Source organism: Pseudophryne corroboree, chromosome 8, assembly GCF_028390025.1.
Source record: "Pseudophryne corroboree isolate aPseCor3 chromosome 8, aPseCor3.hap2, whole genome shotgun sequence".
In the NCBI taxonomy this organism is placed as follows: Eukaryota; Metazoa; Chordata; class Amphibia; order Anura; family Myobatrachidae; genus Pseudophryne; species Pseudophryne corroboree.
In genome coordinates, this window is record NC_086451.1 from 36,198,592 (window position 1) to 36,216,983 (window position 18,392).

General features: G+C 48.1%; 1 protein-coding gene across 1 annotated transcript in view; it reads right to left on the bottom strand.

Annotated features, from left to right (window-relative positions):
- SAPCD2 (suppressor APC domain containing 2) overlaps window positions 1–18,392 on the bottom strand; it is a 49,215-nt gene that overhangs the window by 7,422 nt on the left and 23,401 nt on the right. The window contains exons 3-4 of the mRNA XM_063938484.1: window positions 12,604–12,738; window positions 11,448–11,546 (exon numbers count right to left, since the gene is read on the bottom strand). Of these exons, the coding sequence (XP_063794554.1) occupies window positions 11,448–11,546; window positions 12,604–12,738 (234 nt within the window). The remainder of the gene's footprint in view (window positions 1–11,447; window positions 11,547–12,603; window positions 12,739–18,392) is intronic.

Here is an 18,392-nt window from a genome sequence, read left to right on the forward strand (position 1 = left end):
GAGGTCGTGCCTGCTGAGGAAGTCTGCTTCCTAGTTTTCCACACCCGGAATGAACACTGCTGACAGTGTTAGCACGTGATACTCCGCCCATCGGAGAATCCTTGTGGCTTCTGCCAACGCCATCCTGCTTCTTGTGCCGCCTTGTCGGTTTACATGGGCGACAGCCGTGGTGTTGTCTGACTGAATCAGCACCGGCTGGTTTTGAAGCAGGGGTTCTGCTTGCCTTAGGGCATTGTAACTGGCCCTTAGGTCCAAATTATTTATGTAGGGAAGTCTCCTGACTCGACCATTGTCCTTGGAAATTTCTTCCCTGAGTGACTGCTCCCCAACCTCGGAGGCTTGCATCCGCGGTCACTAGGACCCAGTCCTGAATGCCGAATCTGCGGCCCTCGAGAAGATGAGCACTCTGCAGCCACCACAGCAAAGACACCCTGGCCCCGGGGACAGGGTGATCAGCTGATGCATCTGAAGATGCGATCCTCACTTGTCTAACAGGTCCCACTGAAAGTTCCTTGCATGGAACCTGCCGAAGGGAATTGCTTCGTAAGAAGCTACCACCTTTTCCAGGACTCGCGTGCAATGATGCACCGACACCTGTTTTGGTTTTAGGAGGTCTCTGACCCGAGACGACAACTCCTTGGCCTTCTCCTCCGGGAGAAACACCTTCTTCTGTTCTGTGTCCAGAAACATGCCCAATATCAGCAGACGCGTCGTAGGAACCAGCTGCGACTTTGGGATATTCAGAATCCAGCCGTGCTGTTGTAGCACTTCCTGAGATAGTGCTACTCCGATCAACAACTGCTCCTTGGACCTCGCCTTTATAAGGAGATCGTCCAAGTACGGGATAATTATAACTCCCTTCTTTCGAAGGAATATCATCATTTTAGCCATTACCTTGGAACACACCCTCGGTGCCGTGGACAGACCAAACGGCAACGTCTGGAATTGGTAATGGCAGTTCTGTACCACAACCTTGAGGTACTCCTGGTAAGGTGGGTAAATGGGGACATGTAGGTAAGCATCCATGATGTCCAGTGATACCATGTAATCCCCCTCTTCCAGGCTTGCAATAACCGCCCTGAGCGATTCCATTTTGAACTCGAACTTCCTTATATAAGTGTTCAAGGATTTCAAATTTAGAATGGGTCTCACCGAACCGTCTGGTTTCGGTACCACAAACATTGTGGAATAGTAACCCCGTCCCTGTTGAAGGAGGGGAACTTTTATTATCACCTGCTGGAGGTACAGCTTGTGAATTGCCGCCAGTACTACCTCCCTGTCCTGGGGAGTAGTTGGCAAGGCTGATTTGAGGTAACGGCGAGGGGGAGACGCCTCGAATTCCAGCTTGTATCCCTGCGATACCACTTGTAGAACCCAGAAATCCACCTGTGAGCGAACTCACTGGTCGCTGAAGTTCCGGAGACGCGCCCCCACCGCACCTGTCTGTGGAGCCCCAGCGTCATGCGGTGGACTCAGTAGAAGCAGGGGAGGATTTTTGTTCCTGGGAACTGGCTGTCTGGTGCAGCTTTTCCCTCTCCCCCTGCCTCTGGGCAGAAAGGAAGCACCTTTGATCTGCTTGCCTTCCTGAGGCCGAAAGGACTGTACCTGATAGTACGGTGCTTTCTTAGGTTGTGAGGGAGCCCGAGGTAAAAATATCGATTTCCCAGCTGTTGCTGTTGATACGAGGTCCGAGAGACCATCCCCAAACAATTCCTCACCCTTATAAGGCAAAACCTCCATGTGCCTTTTAGAATCAGCATCACCTGTCCACTGCCGGGTCCATAATACCCTCCTGGTAGAAATGGACATTGCATTAATTCTAGATGCCAGCCGGCAAATATCCCTCTGTGCATCCCTCATATATAAGACTACGTCTTTAATATGCTCTATGGTTAGCAAAATAGTATCCCTGTCGAGGGTATCAATATTATCTGACAGGGTATCAGACCACGCTGCAGCAGCACTACACATCCATGCTGAAGCAATTGCAGGTCTTAGTATAGTACCTGAGTGTGTATATACAGACTTCAGGATAGCCTCCTGCTTTCTATCAGCAGGCTCCTTCAAGGCGGCCGTATCCTGAGACGGCAGTGCCACCTTTTTTGACAAGCGTGTGAGCGCCTTATCCACCCTAGGAGATATCTCCCAACGTGACCTATCCTCTGGCGGGAAAGGGTACGCCATCAGTAATTTTTTTAGAAATTACCAGTTTCTTATCGGGGGAACCCGACGCTTCTTCACACACTTCATTCAACTCATCTGATGGGGGAAAAAACACTGGCTGCTTTTTCTCCCCAAACATAATACCCTTTTTAGTGGTACCTGGGTTAATGTCAGAAATGTGTAACACATTTTTCATTGCCGTAATCATGCAACGGATGCCCCTTGTGGATTGTGTATATGTCTCATCCTCGTCGACACTGGAGTCAGACTCCGTGTCGACATCTGTGTCTGCCATCTGAGGTAGCGGGCGTTTGTGAGCCCCTGATGATCTTTGAGACGCCTGGGCAGGCACGGGCTGAGAAGCCGGCTGTCCCACGGCTGTTACGTCATCCAGCCTTTTATGTAAGGAGTTGACACTGTCAGTTAATACCTTCCACATATCCATCCACTCTGGTGTCGACCCCGCAGGGGGTGACATCACATTTATCGGCACCTGCTCCGCCTCCACATAAGCCTCCTCATCAAACATGTCGACACAGCCGTACCGACACACCGCACACACACAGGGAATGCTCTGACTGAGGACAGGACCCCACAAAGTCCTTTGGGGAGACAGAGAGAGAGTATGCCAGCACACACCACAGCGCTATATAATTAGGGATTTACACTATTACAGAAAGTGATTTCTCCCCTATAGCTGCTTAACATGTATAGTTTGCGCCTAATTTTAGTGCCCCCCCTCTCTTTTTAACCCTTTGAGCCTGGAAACTGCAGGGGAGAGCCTGGGGAGCTGTCTTCCAGCGGAACTGTGAAGAGAAAATGGCGCCAGTGTGCTGAGGGAGATAGCCCCGCCCCTTTCACGGCAGATTTCTCACGCTCTTTTATTAATATTATGGCAGGGGATTTTTACACATATATAGTTTATTAGACTATATTATGTGTTTTTTTTGCCATTTTAAGGTACTCTAATTGCAGCCCAGGGCGCCCCCCCCCAGCGCCCTGCACCCATCAGTGACCGGAGTATGTGGTGTGCATAGGGAGCAATGGCGCACAGCTGCAGTGCTGTGCGCTACCTTAATGAAGACCGGAGTCTTCAGCCGCCGATTTCCAGGACGTTCTTCTTGCTTCTGGCTCTGCAAGGGGGACGGCGGCGCGGCTCCGGGACCGGACGACCGAGGCTGGGCCTGTGTTCGATCCCTCTGGAGCTAATGGTGTCCAGTAGCCTAGAAGCCCAAGCTAGCTGCAAGCAGGTAGCTTCGCTTCTCTCCCCTAAGTCCCTCGTAGCAGTGAGTCTGTTGCCAGCAGATCTCACTGAAAATAAAAAACCTAATAAATACTTTCTTTACTAGAAGCTTAGGAGAGCCCCTAGTGTGCAACCAGCTCGAGCCGGGCACAGATTCTAACTGAGGTCTGGAGGAGGGGCATAGAGGGAGGAGCCAGTGCACACCAGTAGTCCTAATTCTTTCTTAGAGTGCCCAGTCTCCTGCGGAGCCCGTCTATTCCCCATGGTCCTTACGGAGTTCCCAGCATCCACTAGGACGTCAGAGAAAAACCCATGAAAAACTCATGTCGACCTTTTGACCTGTCGACCTAGAAACCCTGTCGGCCTTCAAACCCTGTCGACCTAGTGACTGCTGACCTATAGTGGTCGACCCAAACACTGTCGACCTAGACACAGCCGATCCAATGATCCACACCCATCTTAAACAAGTGTTACCATCTATAACGAAGACGTCTGACAATAAAGCAGGAAGGAGCTGGGGGCTGCGAGTGAAGGGTCGGATAAGGCCTCAGCGCCACCTACTGCCCATCACTGGTATACGAACTGGTCATGGTGCAACTGGCTATTAAACAGTATGGATTGCAAGCTCTCCGTATGGAAAATCATCAGACTCCTCTATGGGGAGATCCTCATTACGTGTAGGCAAGATATGACAAATTATGTTATTTATTTATGAAGCCTTTCTTTCCGAGCCTTTGGCCTTGTGCATTTATAAGACCACAAAACACTTCAACAGCTTTGAATATCCTTTTTTTGTATTTTTTGTTTTTACTGTAGCAGGGAAAATAGGATTTTGGTACTTACCAGGTAAATCCTTTTCTTTGAATCCATAGGGGTCACTGGAGTACTCTTGGGATATGGACGGGCTTCCGTAGGAACACAGCACTGAATATTTAAATTTAGTAACACTCCACCCCTCCATATCCCTGAGCACTTACTCAGTGTTTTTTACTGAGCCGAACAGGAATTAAGAGAGGTTAATAATGGAGTATTACATATAACATAACTGACAATAACGAAGTTAACCCATAACGTTACTGACAACTAACAGTTGACACCCTAACCAGCACTTGTAACTTGAACCAGTCGGTGAAAATGTGTTACCATAAGATCCTCAGAACTAACCCCAAGTAAGTAAACTGCTCTGGGTGGGCGTCCAGTGACCCCTATGGATTCAAAGAAAAGGATTTACCTGGTAAGTACCAAAATCCTATTTTCTTTTTCATCCACTAGGGGTCACTGGAGTACTCTTGGGACGTACCAAAGCTTCCCCCGTGGGCGGGAGAGCAGTTTGGCACTTGTAACACTAGGCGGCCAAAGCTAGATGCTGATGCCGCAAAAGTATCAAACTTGTAAAAGCGCACAAACGTGTGCACTGAAGACCATGTAGCCGCCCGGCAAAGCTGCGTCGCAGAAGCCCCACGACCAGCTGCCCATGAAGTTCCCACAGAACGTGTGGAATGAGCGGTTACTGACGTAGGCGGTTGTAACCTAGCATGAAGGTAAGCCTGGCGTATGGTCAGTTTTATCCATCTGGATAAAGTTTGTTTAAATGCTGGCCAACCCATCTTGGCAGCATCATAGAGAACAAATAACGTATCCGTCTTACGAACTGAAGACGTTCGGGTTACATAAACGCGTAACGCACGAACCACATCCAGAGTTCCAGACTGTGCTGTCAACACAGGAACTACTATTGGTTGATTGATGTGAAAAGATGACACTACCTTTGGTAAGAAGGCGGGATTCGTCCGAAGTTCCGCTCTGTCATCATGAAACACCAAATACGGTGGCTTGCATGACAAGGCACCCAAATCCGAAACACGCCTTGCCGAAGCTAAGGCTAAGAGAAAAATTGTTTTCCAAGTGAGAAACTTTATATCCACTTGTTGTAAGGGTTCAAAATATGAAGACTGTAAGAACTCCAAAACCAGATTCAAGTCCCATGGCGCTGTAGGTGGAATGAAAGGAGGCTGTACCCTGATTACACCTTGGAGAAAGGTGCGTATAGACGGCAATAGAGCCAATCGTCTTTGAAAGTAAATTGACAAAGCAGATACCTGCACCTTTAGTGTAGATAAACGCAAACCTCCATCTAAGCCTGATTGTAGAAACAACAAAAGGCGGCATAACTTGAAAGCTGATGTCGGAAATTTCCGAGCTTCACACCAACCTATATAGGCACGCCATATTCTGTAATAATGAGCTGCCGTAACCGGCTTCCTAGCTCGTAACATGGTTGGTATAACTGAATCTGGAATGCCCTCTCTTTTTAAGAGGGCGGTCTCAACAGCCACCCCGTCAAACGCAGCCGCGCTAAATCGGGGTAAAGAAAAGGACCCTGTTGTAACAGGTCTGGACGTATCGGGAGCGGCCACGGATCGTCTGCGAGTAATCCTCGAAGATCCGAGAACCAAGCTCTCCGAGGCCAATGAGGCGCCACTAGTATGACTGTGAGCGACTCTCCTTTGATCCGTTTTAGCACCAGAGGGAGCAGCGGAAACGGTGGAAACAGATACACCAGACTGTACGGCCACGCGACAGTGAGAGCATCCACCGCGACTGCCTTTGGATCTCTTGTTCTGGACACATACTGGGGCGTTTGATGATTGTGTCGAGATGCCATCAGGTCCACCTGAGGATAACCCCATCGCTGAACCAACATGTGAAACACTTCTGGATTTAATGACCATTCGCCTGGGTGAAGATCCCGACGACTGAGATAATCCGCTTCCCAGTTGTCCACTCCCGGAATGAACACGGCCGACAATATCACCTGGTGGTATTCTGCCCAATTGAGGATTCGAGCTACTTCCCGCATTGCCATGCGGCTTCTCGTTCCTCCTTGTTTGTTGATGTATGCGACCGCTGTCGCATTGTCCGACTGCACTTGGACAGGCTGAGAGCGAACCATGTGCACCGCTTGTCGTAGTGCATTGAAAATCGCGCGGAGTTCTAGAACATTTATTGACAGCAATTTTTCGTGATCCGCCCAGAGACCCTGGAGCTGACAATTTTGAATTACCGCTCCCCAACCTCTGAGACTGGCGTCCGTAGTTAGAATTATCCAATTGCAAACTCCGAACCGTCTTCCTGCGGTTAAATTGTGTTCCTTGAGCCACCATAGCAGAGAAACTCTTGCTATTGGTGACAACCTCACTCTGTGGTGAATCTGCAGATGCGAGCCCGACCACTGGGCAAGCACGTTCAGCTGAAATGGACGAGAGTGAAATCTCCCGAACTGAAGCGCCTCGAAAGCTGCCACCATTGTGCCTAACAGGCGAATGCACAAGTGTACCGACACTGTGCGTGGTTTGAGTACTAATTGTACTAGATGGCGTAGCATTTGTACTTTCTGTTGTGGTAGGTAAATCCTTTGATTGACCGTATCGAGAATCATACCTAGGAACTGAAGGCGTTGAGACGGAATCAGATGTGATTTCTTGAAATTGACAATCCAACCGTGGTGAACCAATACATTGTAAGTTAGCAGCGCATGTTGGGTAAGTATCTGTTGAGACGGAGCTTTGATGAGCAGATCGTCTAAATACGGAACTATCGTCACTCCCAGGGATCTGAGGTGAGCTATCATCACAGACATTACTTTGGTGAATACCCGAGGCGCTGATGACAGGCCAAACGGCAGAGCCTGAAACTGGTAATGGTTCTGGCGTATTGCAAATCGTAAGAATTTCTGATGAGGCTGCCAAATTGGAATGTGTAAGTACGCATCCTTGAGGTCTAGCGCAATCATAAATTCCTTGGTCTCTAACCCCGCAATCACCGACCGTAGAGACTCCATTTTGAATCTGTAGTAAGTTACGTACTGATTGAGGCCCTTTAAGTTCAATATTGGTCTGACTGAGCCATCCGGCTTCGGGACCACAAACAGGCTTGAATAATAACCCTGACCCTGTTGGTGTACAGGGACCGGAATCAACACTGCCGAATCCAGTAAGGACTGAATGGCAATTTGCAAAACTCTCCTCTTGTCGTCCGACAGAGGCAATCCTGTCTTGAAAAACCGCAGAGGCGGCAGACAGTCGAACTCTATTTTGTAACCTTTTAACACTAAATTGCGAATCCAGCCCTCCGCGGATGTGTGGAACCACGCCCCATGGAACGTCTGAAGGCGTGCTCCCACAATTGGAGAACCGAGATGGGCTGGTAACCCGTCATGCCACTGGCTTGTCGGTAACCTTAGCGTCTTGGCGAGTTGTGTTGGTTTGATGGAAACCACGTCCTCGACCACGTCTAGCAGGCGTGGCTGATCCTCTGCCACGTCCTCGAAAGGGCTGAGGTCTAAAGGATTTGAACGAAGGTCCAGCGTACCTTCTTCTTGGCGCAGGTGGAGGCAATGGTAAGAACACAGACTTACCTCCCGTAGCCTCCTTAATCCATGCGTCCAATTCTGGACCAAACAACTTCTTGCCATCGTAAGGCAACGCCTCTATACTTCGTTTGACCTCTGCCTCCGCTTGATAAGTACGCAGGTAGAGTGCTCTTCGTGCCGTAACTAGCGAAGATGAAATACGAGAAGTGAGCTGACAGACGTCAGTAGACGCTGTACAGAGATACTCTACAGCCTCAATCATTTGATTCACCTGAATTATCAGGTTTTCGTCATGTAAAGCCGATTTGAGTTCTGTAAGCCATATTATGAGCGCCTTAGTGACCCAAATGCCAACCAATCCAGGTCTTAGCATCACACCTGCTGCTACATACATGGATTTAAGCATAGTTTCTATCTTACGATCTGACGGATCTTTAAGCGTAGTAGCTGATGGCACTGGTATGGTTAATTTCTTGGTAAGCTTTGACACTGAAGAATCAACTATTGGTGGATTCTCCCATGTACCCGTTACCGATTCTGGAAACGGATAACTAGACTTAAATCTGCGAGGTATAGAAAACCGTTTATCTGGATTCTGTCTGGATTCTACTAACATCTGATTTAGAGAATCCGACACAGGAAAACTTACTGGCGTCTTCCGTCGTTTAGTAAATATGACCTGATCATTGGTGAGAGGCTGCTCAGCTTCAGGAAACCTTAGCGACTGCCGTACCGCTCTGATGAGATCATCAATGCCGGAACTGTTAACATCCTCGCCGTCTGACTCCACTTCGCCCTCCTCCCCCTCATCGTGTTCCGTGAGGTCTGGGATGGAATCGTCAGACTGCAACATAGCAGACACTGGAAAATCATAAGACATATGAAAATTATCCCGTTTGCCCAAAATGGATTTGGACCCTACGCAAGGCTGAGACGCCTCCGGTAGTTCTGGCGGTCTCACCCTAGACTCAGATCTTAGCGTTTCTCGCTCCAGACGAGCAGCGGTCATTTCAGTCTGAAATTTCTCCAGTACATTTACTAACATACCCCACGGAGGGTCCGGTGATGAAATTGGTTGCAAAACCGGAGCAGAAATGGTATTCTGAACGGAATCCACAAAACATACGTTACATGTGGTAGATCCAACCGGTAACACACTGCCACATACTTTGCAAATATGCTTTTTAGTTTTTGCTGGTGCCTTACTCATTATGGCGACAGACAATACAATACACAAAACACAGACACCTGCACGACTCAGTAAAATAGCAATAAGGTGGCTCTGTATATATATCTGGCCCAGTGCAATACACGTGGCCAGTACTATGAAATTTGATCCCAAATTCCCACGAACACCCCTGCGCCTCCGGTGGAGAAGAGATGTAGGACAGGAACGTTCTGGAATCACAGAGGAAGACACAGGAAGCTGTTAAAAATGGCTGCCCTGCTATACTTATACACATAATCACAGTGCATTCACTGATTATACTGTAACAATCCCTCTGCTGCTGCAGTATTTCACTGATATGTCCCCCCTGTAATGGCTGTTTATCTTATTACAGCGGCAGCGCAGCGTGTGGGCCCCCAGCGGGTATCGTAGAGCGCTACGTGTGTCCCAGCGGTGGGCTCCTATATATAGCGTGTCAGCTACCAAGGTAGCGCTGCTGTTCCGAGGTGCCTGGCCGGAGGCTGTGGCCTAACGGGCGGGTACCTGAGCGGGGAGAGCCGCGGCGCCTGCACGGAGGTCTGTGGCCGAACGTGTGGGCGCCTGAGTGGATAGAGCCGCTGCGCCTGCACGGAGGTCTGTGGCCGAACGTGCGGGCGCCTGAGAGGGGAGAGCCGCTGCGCCTGCACGGAGGTCTGTGACGAACGTGCGGGCGCCTGAGTGGAGAGAGCCGCGGTGCCTGCACGGAGGTCTGTGGACGAACGTGCGGCCGCCTGAGCGGGGTGGAATGGGCGGGCGCCTGAGCGGGAAGATGCCGGAGGCTGAGAGGGGAGAGCCGCTCCTTGCCGTCACCCAGCACTATGTCTCCACACGTCGGGGCGGCAGCGGGAGCTGACCGCCCCGTTTCACATACCTCACTCCTGCAGACGTGCGGAGGCTCCGACGGGGCTTTTCAGTAAGCGCCGGCCAGCCAGTGCAGGAGGATGTGAGGGCTGTGAGGGAGCTCTTTCAGAGAGGCCCGACACGCCCGTGCTGCAATCAGCAGCTGCACTATCCCTGACCCTGCCTTTTGGAAGGGGGACAGGGATGTGGTCAAACAGTAGAAAAAATAAAAATAAAAATAAATAAAAGTTTCTTCAACAAAACCGTGACTTCAGCTAAGCATGTGTTGCCACGTTCAGCACAGAAAAAACACTGGGTAAGTGCTCAGGGATATGGAGGGGTGGAGTGTTACTAAATTTAAATATTCAGTGCTGTGTTCCTACGGAAGCCCGTCCATATCCCAAGAGTACTCCAGTGACCCCTAGTGGATGAAAAAGAAAAAAAAATTCTAATTAAAAAAAAAAAAAAAAAAAAGGTTTTCAATTTGAAAATAGAGGAAATTTCTATTACCAGGTGGTCCCCATTATCCAGGTGGTGTTTTACCTATGCTGGTAGACACACAGGCCAAAGACTAAAATGACACACGGAGTCAGGTGACAAATGACATCACTACTCTCCAGACAGAAGCTATATTATAGAGGAGCCACATCCCTACTCTCCAAACACACGTAATTTGGGGAGTGAGATCACTACTCACCACGCACGCATAAATTGCTACAGAGCAGTCAACAATAAAACGGAGAACCAATCCTTAGCAATTTAGAACACAAGATAAAAGTGTAAGCTGATGCACAAATCGCGTATTTAATGGCGAGACCCAGCAACCCTTGAAGCAATGTCGGCTCACCAGACTCTGCCGTCATCAAACCCCCCCCGTTTCTTTTTTAATTCAATGTTAGTGTGATGAAGGGCAAACTGCGCACACTGCGACAATCGAGTTGCCATTTATAAGTACATGCTGTACCAGTGTCACACCACCATGCTCTATTGCAGTGTTCAAATTTAGAACCCGGAACATGACCCAACTCCCACTGTAAGACAGGCCTGGACAATATATCTACTGCGGAACTACAATTCCCAGGACACCCTGCCAGATATCAGTTATCAGGCAAAGCATGCTGGGACATGTATGGCGGGATATGCTGCCGCCGGAGTCCGGCAGCCGTGTGGGATGACGGCCGTTTTTTTTAAAGGGGCATTCACTGACAAGGCAAAACCATGCCTTGCAAAGGATTGCCTCTTTAAAAAAAAAAGTCTGCATTCGGCCGGCATTACATCCCGCCGGTAGTGTCACAACATCTGGAGAGCCACGCGGTGTTTGGGCCTGGGGTAAAACAAATGGGAGGAATGATATATACAAGGTAAGGTTACACATAACGGCTAGAAGACATGTACTACCCAGGATTAAGAAGAAGATACCACCCTGTCTGTGCCCCTCGGTTAGGCTTCCAGGCGCTCAGCACAAGCAAGGACTTGTACAGTTCCCTTGTGGGAATGATAGGGATCAACATGGACTAAGGAAACGGGCAATACTGAGTGAAGAGGGCAATGGTAATGATGTGACTAGTTAGACAATGTCAGAGGGGGCTCCAGAACCTGAATGAGGAGAGGGAGGGTCTCACCTTGCATGGCGATAGCAGGTCGCTCAGACAACGATTCACTTCCTGTAGTTTGGGGAGCAGCTGGCTCAGAGATCCGTACTGCCCGTCACAGAAGTAGTCCTGGATGAAATCAGAGAGTCAGTGACCATACCATAAAGCCATCTCGCAGCGCAGACGCGTTCCAGTGTGACAGAGAGAAACGTTTTCCCTCACACAGCTTCTCTTACTTATCTAGCACCGTATCTGAAATGAGTTAAGGGGCCTACACACGCTGCCATATTTCTACCGATATGGACTACACAGTCCATATCGGTAGAGAACACAGTGCATATTGCAGCGTGTGTAAACACCTTGCGATGCTGATGCGTGGTCCCGCGGGATCGGCATCGCAAGGAAAAAATAGTGTGTGCAGGCAGGGTTGATATTAACTATATCGGAGGTATATAAACGCCTCCAGACACAATATAGTCAATATCGGCCATTGCACCGTGTGTATGCGGCATTAAAAGCAGACTGTCCAATTTATTTCTCTCCAAGTGGGAGATGTATCAAGCCTTGGAGACCAAGTGGAAAGAGATAAAGTACCAACCAGTCAGCGCCTGTCATTTTTCAAGCACAGCCTGTAAAAAATTACAGGAGCTGATTGGCTGGTACTTTATCTCATCGAATTAATTTATAGGTTTATTAAAAATATCACCTCGGTGGTTGTTCTCCCGAATGAATAATCTGAGGGCAGTTCAGCCATTTTGCTGTTTAACAAATCTCCATGCACGGAGAAACTTTCCATATAGTAATATATATAACTACAGCCGGGCTGTAGGTTGTACACCGAAACGTCATGTCATATATATATTACATACACATTCTACTGGAAGGCAATAGGAGGAAGAAGCTATCTTCTACACCCTAATTGTGGATGTTTAACATCAGACAGTCTACAAAAGAATCAGAACAACAAAATACCACATTTCAACATTATCTGAGTTCTAATTCATGAGAGTGTAGCCTATATTCATTAGGAACCAACGCCTCATGTATATTAGGCAGCGCCTCAGAGAGGTCACTGGCTTCCAGCAAATTGACAGGTAGCACCCAGGAACCGCTGACGTAACGGTGGATCTCCCCACATATTAATGACTACTGACTCGGGGAGGCCTGCCACCCCCGTGAGGCCTACCGTCTTCCCCAGGTTCCTCTGCTGCTCCTGCACGGCGTGGATCTGCTGGAGGTACCAGTCTCGAGCTTTCTCCACCATTTCCAGTCCCTGGAGGAGAAGGTCCTTCTCGTGCTCCATGTCCTTCATCTTCTTCAGCTGCGGACACAGACATTGAGTCACTTAATCATGTATAAAGCTATTAAATCAACCAGCAACAGCCTCGTATTAGTTTCAAACAAGGCATAAAAGTGCAAACACCATTTCTTATGACACCAGCAACGTTGAAGGGGACTACATATGTTAGACGTTGCAGAGAGTAAAGGGGGGGGTACACATTCTGAGATGTGTGCTGAGTGATCTAGCACAGACCGCTCAGCACACATCTCTCCCCCACTCAGCGCAATGTGTGTGCGGGGAGGCGGTAACTCACTTCACACAGCGGTGATGTGAGCGACCTGACTAGGCACAATCTAGAACCGGCGATAGCTAACGCTACGGGCCACGCAGTGCTATGGGCTTACACATGGAGAGATCTGTGCTTCATTTCTAAGCAATCTACTGAGACTGCTTAGAAGGTTAAGCGCGGATCTCTCCGTGTGTACCCCCCTTAACGGAGCCTAGTCCCACCAGGAAACAAGATCTAATATCTCAGGCTGTACGTGTGAAAAGATAAATATTTCTCTAGTAACAATAATAAATTAACTATTTTATAATAAAATAGTAACCGTTAAACTATTGCTAAAATGAATGATCAGCCATTATAATATATTGAATCACAAAAGCATTATGAATTAATTGATAGCATCATAGCTCATGTGTCACACTCTTGAGGAGATCCCTAATGAAAAGGAGCGTTATAGGCCCTACACATGTACCGATAACAATGAAAGATATAAACAATCTCTTTCATTAATGAACGAGATACCGTTCCTATCGTTCAGTGCTTAGGCACCAACGATGAACCATGCGCGGTCCCGCGTTCGTTCATCACCGTCGGGCACCTCGGCGGCCAGTCAGCCTGTGTGTAGGGCCCATTATGGTAGACTTACCATCGTTAACACTTTCTGCAAAGTACACAGGGTTCCACAGGGAAACATCAGGGTGTAGAGTGGGTCTGGATCCAGCGCACCAACATGTAAAGCTTTAGCTGTCCCAGTATGCATAGGGGCCTCCTCTATAACCCCGCCTCCAGGCACTGAGAGCTCAGTTTTGATAACCAGTCCAATGCAGAAGCAGGTGAAAGAGAAGTCAGATGTTAATCACATAAGAACACAATCTCAAGAAAGGAGAAGGTACCAGCGGCTAATTCCATACAAACCCACAGAAGCAAGGCGCGTGAGAGTGGGCACCCGGTGGAACCCTGTGTACTTCGCAGAAAGAGCGTTAACCATGGTAAGTCTACCATAACACTCCTTTTCTGCAGCAGGTTACACAGGTTTCCACAGGGAAACATCGGGGATGTCCTAAAGCAGTTCCTCAAGGGAGGGGACGCGCCTTAGCAGATGTGAGAATCCGGTGTCCAAAGGAAGCATCCCGGCAGGCGAAGGTATCAAAGGCATAGAACCTAAGAAACGTGTTCACTGAAGACCACGTAGCCGCCTTGCACAATTGTTCTGCGGAAGAGCCACGGCGGGCCGCCCAAGAAGGTCCAACAGATCAGGTAGAATGGGCCTTAATTGCAGCAGGAGCTGGGCGTCCAGCCTGCTCATAGGCTTGTGCAATCACCATTCTAATCCATCTGGCCAAGGTTTGCATGTTCGCAGGCCAGCCACGTATGTGGAAACCAAACTGGACAAGGAGGGTATCCGACCGCCTAATGGAAGCAGTCCTGTCCACATAGACACAGAGCCCTTACCACGTCCAAAGAACGTTACTTGGCTGACAATTCCGAAGAGATAAAGGCTGGAACCACAATCTCTTGGTTAAGGTGAAATGACGACACCACTGCAAATAACCATGTCGAGTTCGTAGAACCGCCCTGTCACAGTGAAATATCAGAAAGGGTGGACGACAGGACAAAGCGCCTAAGTCCGACACCCGTCTTGCAGAGGCAATAGCCAGCAAGAACAGGACCTTGGCAGTGAGCCATCCGAGGTCCACCAACTCAAGAGGTTCGAATGGAGACTCTTGAAGGGCTTTCAATACAATAGACTGGTCCCATGGAGCCACTGGGGGGACATAGGGAGGCCGAATACGTAGAGCACCATGAGCAAACGTATGAACATCAAGTATAGAGGCAATCTTGCGCTGAAACCATACAGACAAGGCAGATATGTGCACCTTGAGGGAGGCCAGGCGAAGACCTAAGTCTAAGCCTCTTTGCAGAAAGGCCAGAATTCTGGAAGTTTTTAATCTATAAGCGTCATCATTCTTGTCAGCACACCAGGTGAAGTAAGAATGCCAAGCCCTATAATAAATCCGGGCAGAGGCCGGTTTGCGGGCCTTCAGCAAAGTCTGAATAAATGCCTCAAAAAATCCTTTGGGCCTCTGGAGTAATGCTTCAAGAGCTACGCCGTCAAAGCCCGTCTGGCCAGGTACAGGTAGAGAAAACAAGATTGCCTTATAGTGGTGCACATTGCTAATATAAAATTTAACTTTTAATTTGTATTAATAAAAAACATTGCGAAATATAGGGTAAAATATAGAGGTGAAAAAATAGAAAAAGTGTTTTAAAATATGTGACTCCTCGCACACAGGGCGTCCGCAAACTAAGTTCTGTATGCCTTTATAATATGCAAAGGTTCATATATTTTACTGTATTTTTTAATAAACGTTATATAATTCCCAGCAGTGATTCATGTCTTGTTTTATATTTATTAAATATTATATAGTTACCAGCAATTCATGTCTTGTTCTTTATTCCTTATTTTCAATATAACCAATAAAGGTCATGTATGACCAGATATATACTAATATTCAATCTATATGTAAGAGAATCACTATAGGAGTCTCTAACAAATCAGTGTGCTCACAGAAATCCCTAAGAGAACAATCTCTTTGTTATTGTGTCTAATTGGACTCTTTTGCGGCACAACCAAAGAGATTGATCTCTTAGGGATTTCTGTGAGCACACTGATTTGTTAGAGACTCCTATAGTGATTCTCTTACATATAGATTGAATATTAGTATATATCTGGTCATACATGACCTTTATTGGTTATATTGAAAATAAGGAATAAAGAACAAGACATGAATCACTGCTGGGAATTATATAACGTTTATTAAAAAATACAGTAAAATATATGAACATTTGCATATTATAAAGGCATACAGAACTTACAGTTTGCGGACGCCCTGTGTGCGAGGAGTCACATATTTTAAAACACTTTCTATCTTTTCACCTCTATATTTTACCCTATATTTCGCAATGTTTTTTATTAATACAAATTAAAAGTTACATTTTATATTAGCAATGTGCACCACTATAAGGCAATCTTGTTTTCTCTTTTTGTGCATATATATTACCCTATCTTGCTTGTGGTAGCACCCCTCAGTGAAGATAATTCATATGAACAAAACGGTAAACATTTAAGAGGGTTGGTTTAAAGGAACAGACGACTTGTGCGACCTTTTCTTTTTGTATATAACAGGTACAGGTAGAGACAAGGGCCCTTGCCGTCTGGGCCACACAGGAGCGACCAGAATCAGCATTCCCACTTCTTGATTGAACATCTGCAGTACCTTGGGCAGGAGTGACACTGGAGGGAATATGTATGGCAGCTGAACGTTCCAAGGAATTGCCAGTGCGTCCACGAACACTGCCTGAGGATCCCTGGTTCGTGATCCGAAGATCGGAACCTTGGGATTGTGTCGAGACGCCATGAGTTCTACGTCCGGTAGACCCCACCTGTCCACGAGGAGTTGAAAGACTTCTGGATGAAGGATCCACTCTCAGTAGTGAACGTCCTGGCGACTGAGAAAGTCCACTTCCCAGTTCAGGACGCCCAGAATGAACACTACCGATATGGCTGACAGATGGCGTTCCGCCCAACAAAGGATTTTTGACACTTCCAACATTGCCATGCGGCTTTGAATTCCGCCTTGATGGTTTATGTAGGCCACCGTGGTGGCGTTGTCCGACTGTACTTGAACAGGCCTGTCCTGTACCAGAGACAGTGCATTGAACACTGCCCTCAGCTCCAGAACGTTGATTGGGAGGAAAGATTCCTTCTTGGTCCAACGACCCTGAAACGAGTGTTGCTCCAACACAGCTCCCCATCCCCACAAACTGGCATCCGTTGTCAGTAGAACCCAGTTGGGGATCCAGAACGGGCGGCCCCTGCACAATTGCTGTTCCTGGAGCCACCAGGACAGCGAAAGACGAACCTCCGGAGTCAACGAGTCCACCTGGTATCTGATCCGATGAGGTAAGTCGTCCCACTTGGATAGGATCAACCGTTGCAGAGGACGAGAGTGAAATTGAGCGTACTCTACCATATCGAAGGACGACACCATCAGGTCAAGTACTTGAATCACCGAGTGTATCGACACTCTGGGACGATGAAGGAAGCGCCTTATACTGTCCTGAAGTTTCAGGACTTTGTCTGGAGACAGGAAGAGTCTCTCACTGTGTGTATTTAAAAGTGTCCCTAGGTGCACCATGCTCTGAGCTGAGACCAGCGAGGACTTTTTCCAAGCCACCTGTGGGCTTGCAGGAAAGTCAGTCAGTTGTAGATGACAGAGGAGGACTGTGTGTGAACTTTACAGAATCAGTAGGTCGTCCAAGTACAGGAGGATTCTGATTCCCGGGCGACGGAGATGGGCCTTCATTACGGCCATGACCTTGGTGAAGATCCGAGGAGCCGTAGCCAGTCCAAATGGCAGGGCCTGGAATTGGTAGTGAAGGTTGCCAATAGCAAACCGCAGGAACTGCTGATGCGACATGACAATAGGAATATGCAGATATACAGCCTGTATATCCAGGTATACCATATAGTCTCCGGGTTCCGTAGCCAGCACAATTGAGCGCAGCGTTTCCATAAGAAACTTGGACACTCTCACAAACTTGTTCAGAGATTTGCGGTTGAGTATAGCCTGGCATGACCCATTGGGGTTCGGGACTAGAAACCGGGTCAAGTAATAACCTTTGCCCCTTTTGGACTGAGGGACCGACACAACCACTCCCGTACTCAGGAGGGAACTTACAACAGTTTGCTTGAAGGAGACAGCATAGCTGTGAGAGACAACTTCCAGTACCCATGCGTCTAAAGTGGTCTAACCAGACCTGGGCGAACTGTAGAAGTCGGCCTCCCACCCTGGGGTCCCCCAGGGGGAGGCCCTCCCCGTCATGCAGCAGGCTTGTCATGTTTTTCAGCAGGCTGATGGGTTGCCCAAGACGGGCTTGGAGGTTTTGGGAGCATGAGATTGTCTAGGGTACAGAGGGATCCACGGTTATCTTGGCTTCTTTGCTGCGCCTAGGCACACCATGGTTTATTAGCATAAGCCCTTCATCTATTGTTCTCAGCTGCAATACAATACAGAGAACAATACAGCAGGGGATTAAGTCAGACTGCCCAGTCTCAGTTAATCCTATTAAAGGCCAAGTAAACGTGGACCCATCTGTATGTCTGACCTTTCGTTTTCCCTTGAGGCCGAAAGGAACGAAAAGTGGTACGTTTTGCCTTCTGTGTAGAAGGATTAGTAATTGGGAGAAAAGCTGTCTTAGCAGCTGCCAGTTCAGTCACCATTTTATTTAGGTCTTCCCCCAAACAAAATGTCCCCAGTGAAGGGGAGGACTTCCAAAGTCTTCTTGGAGTCCAAGTCCACTTTCCACGAGCTCAACCACAGTATGCGGTGCACCAGGACAGACG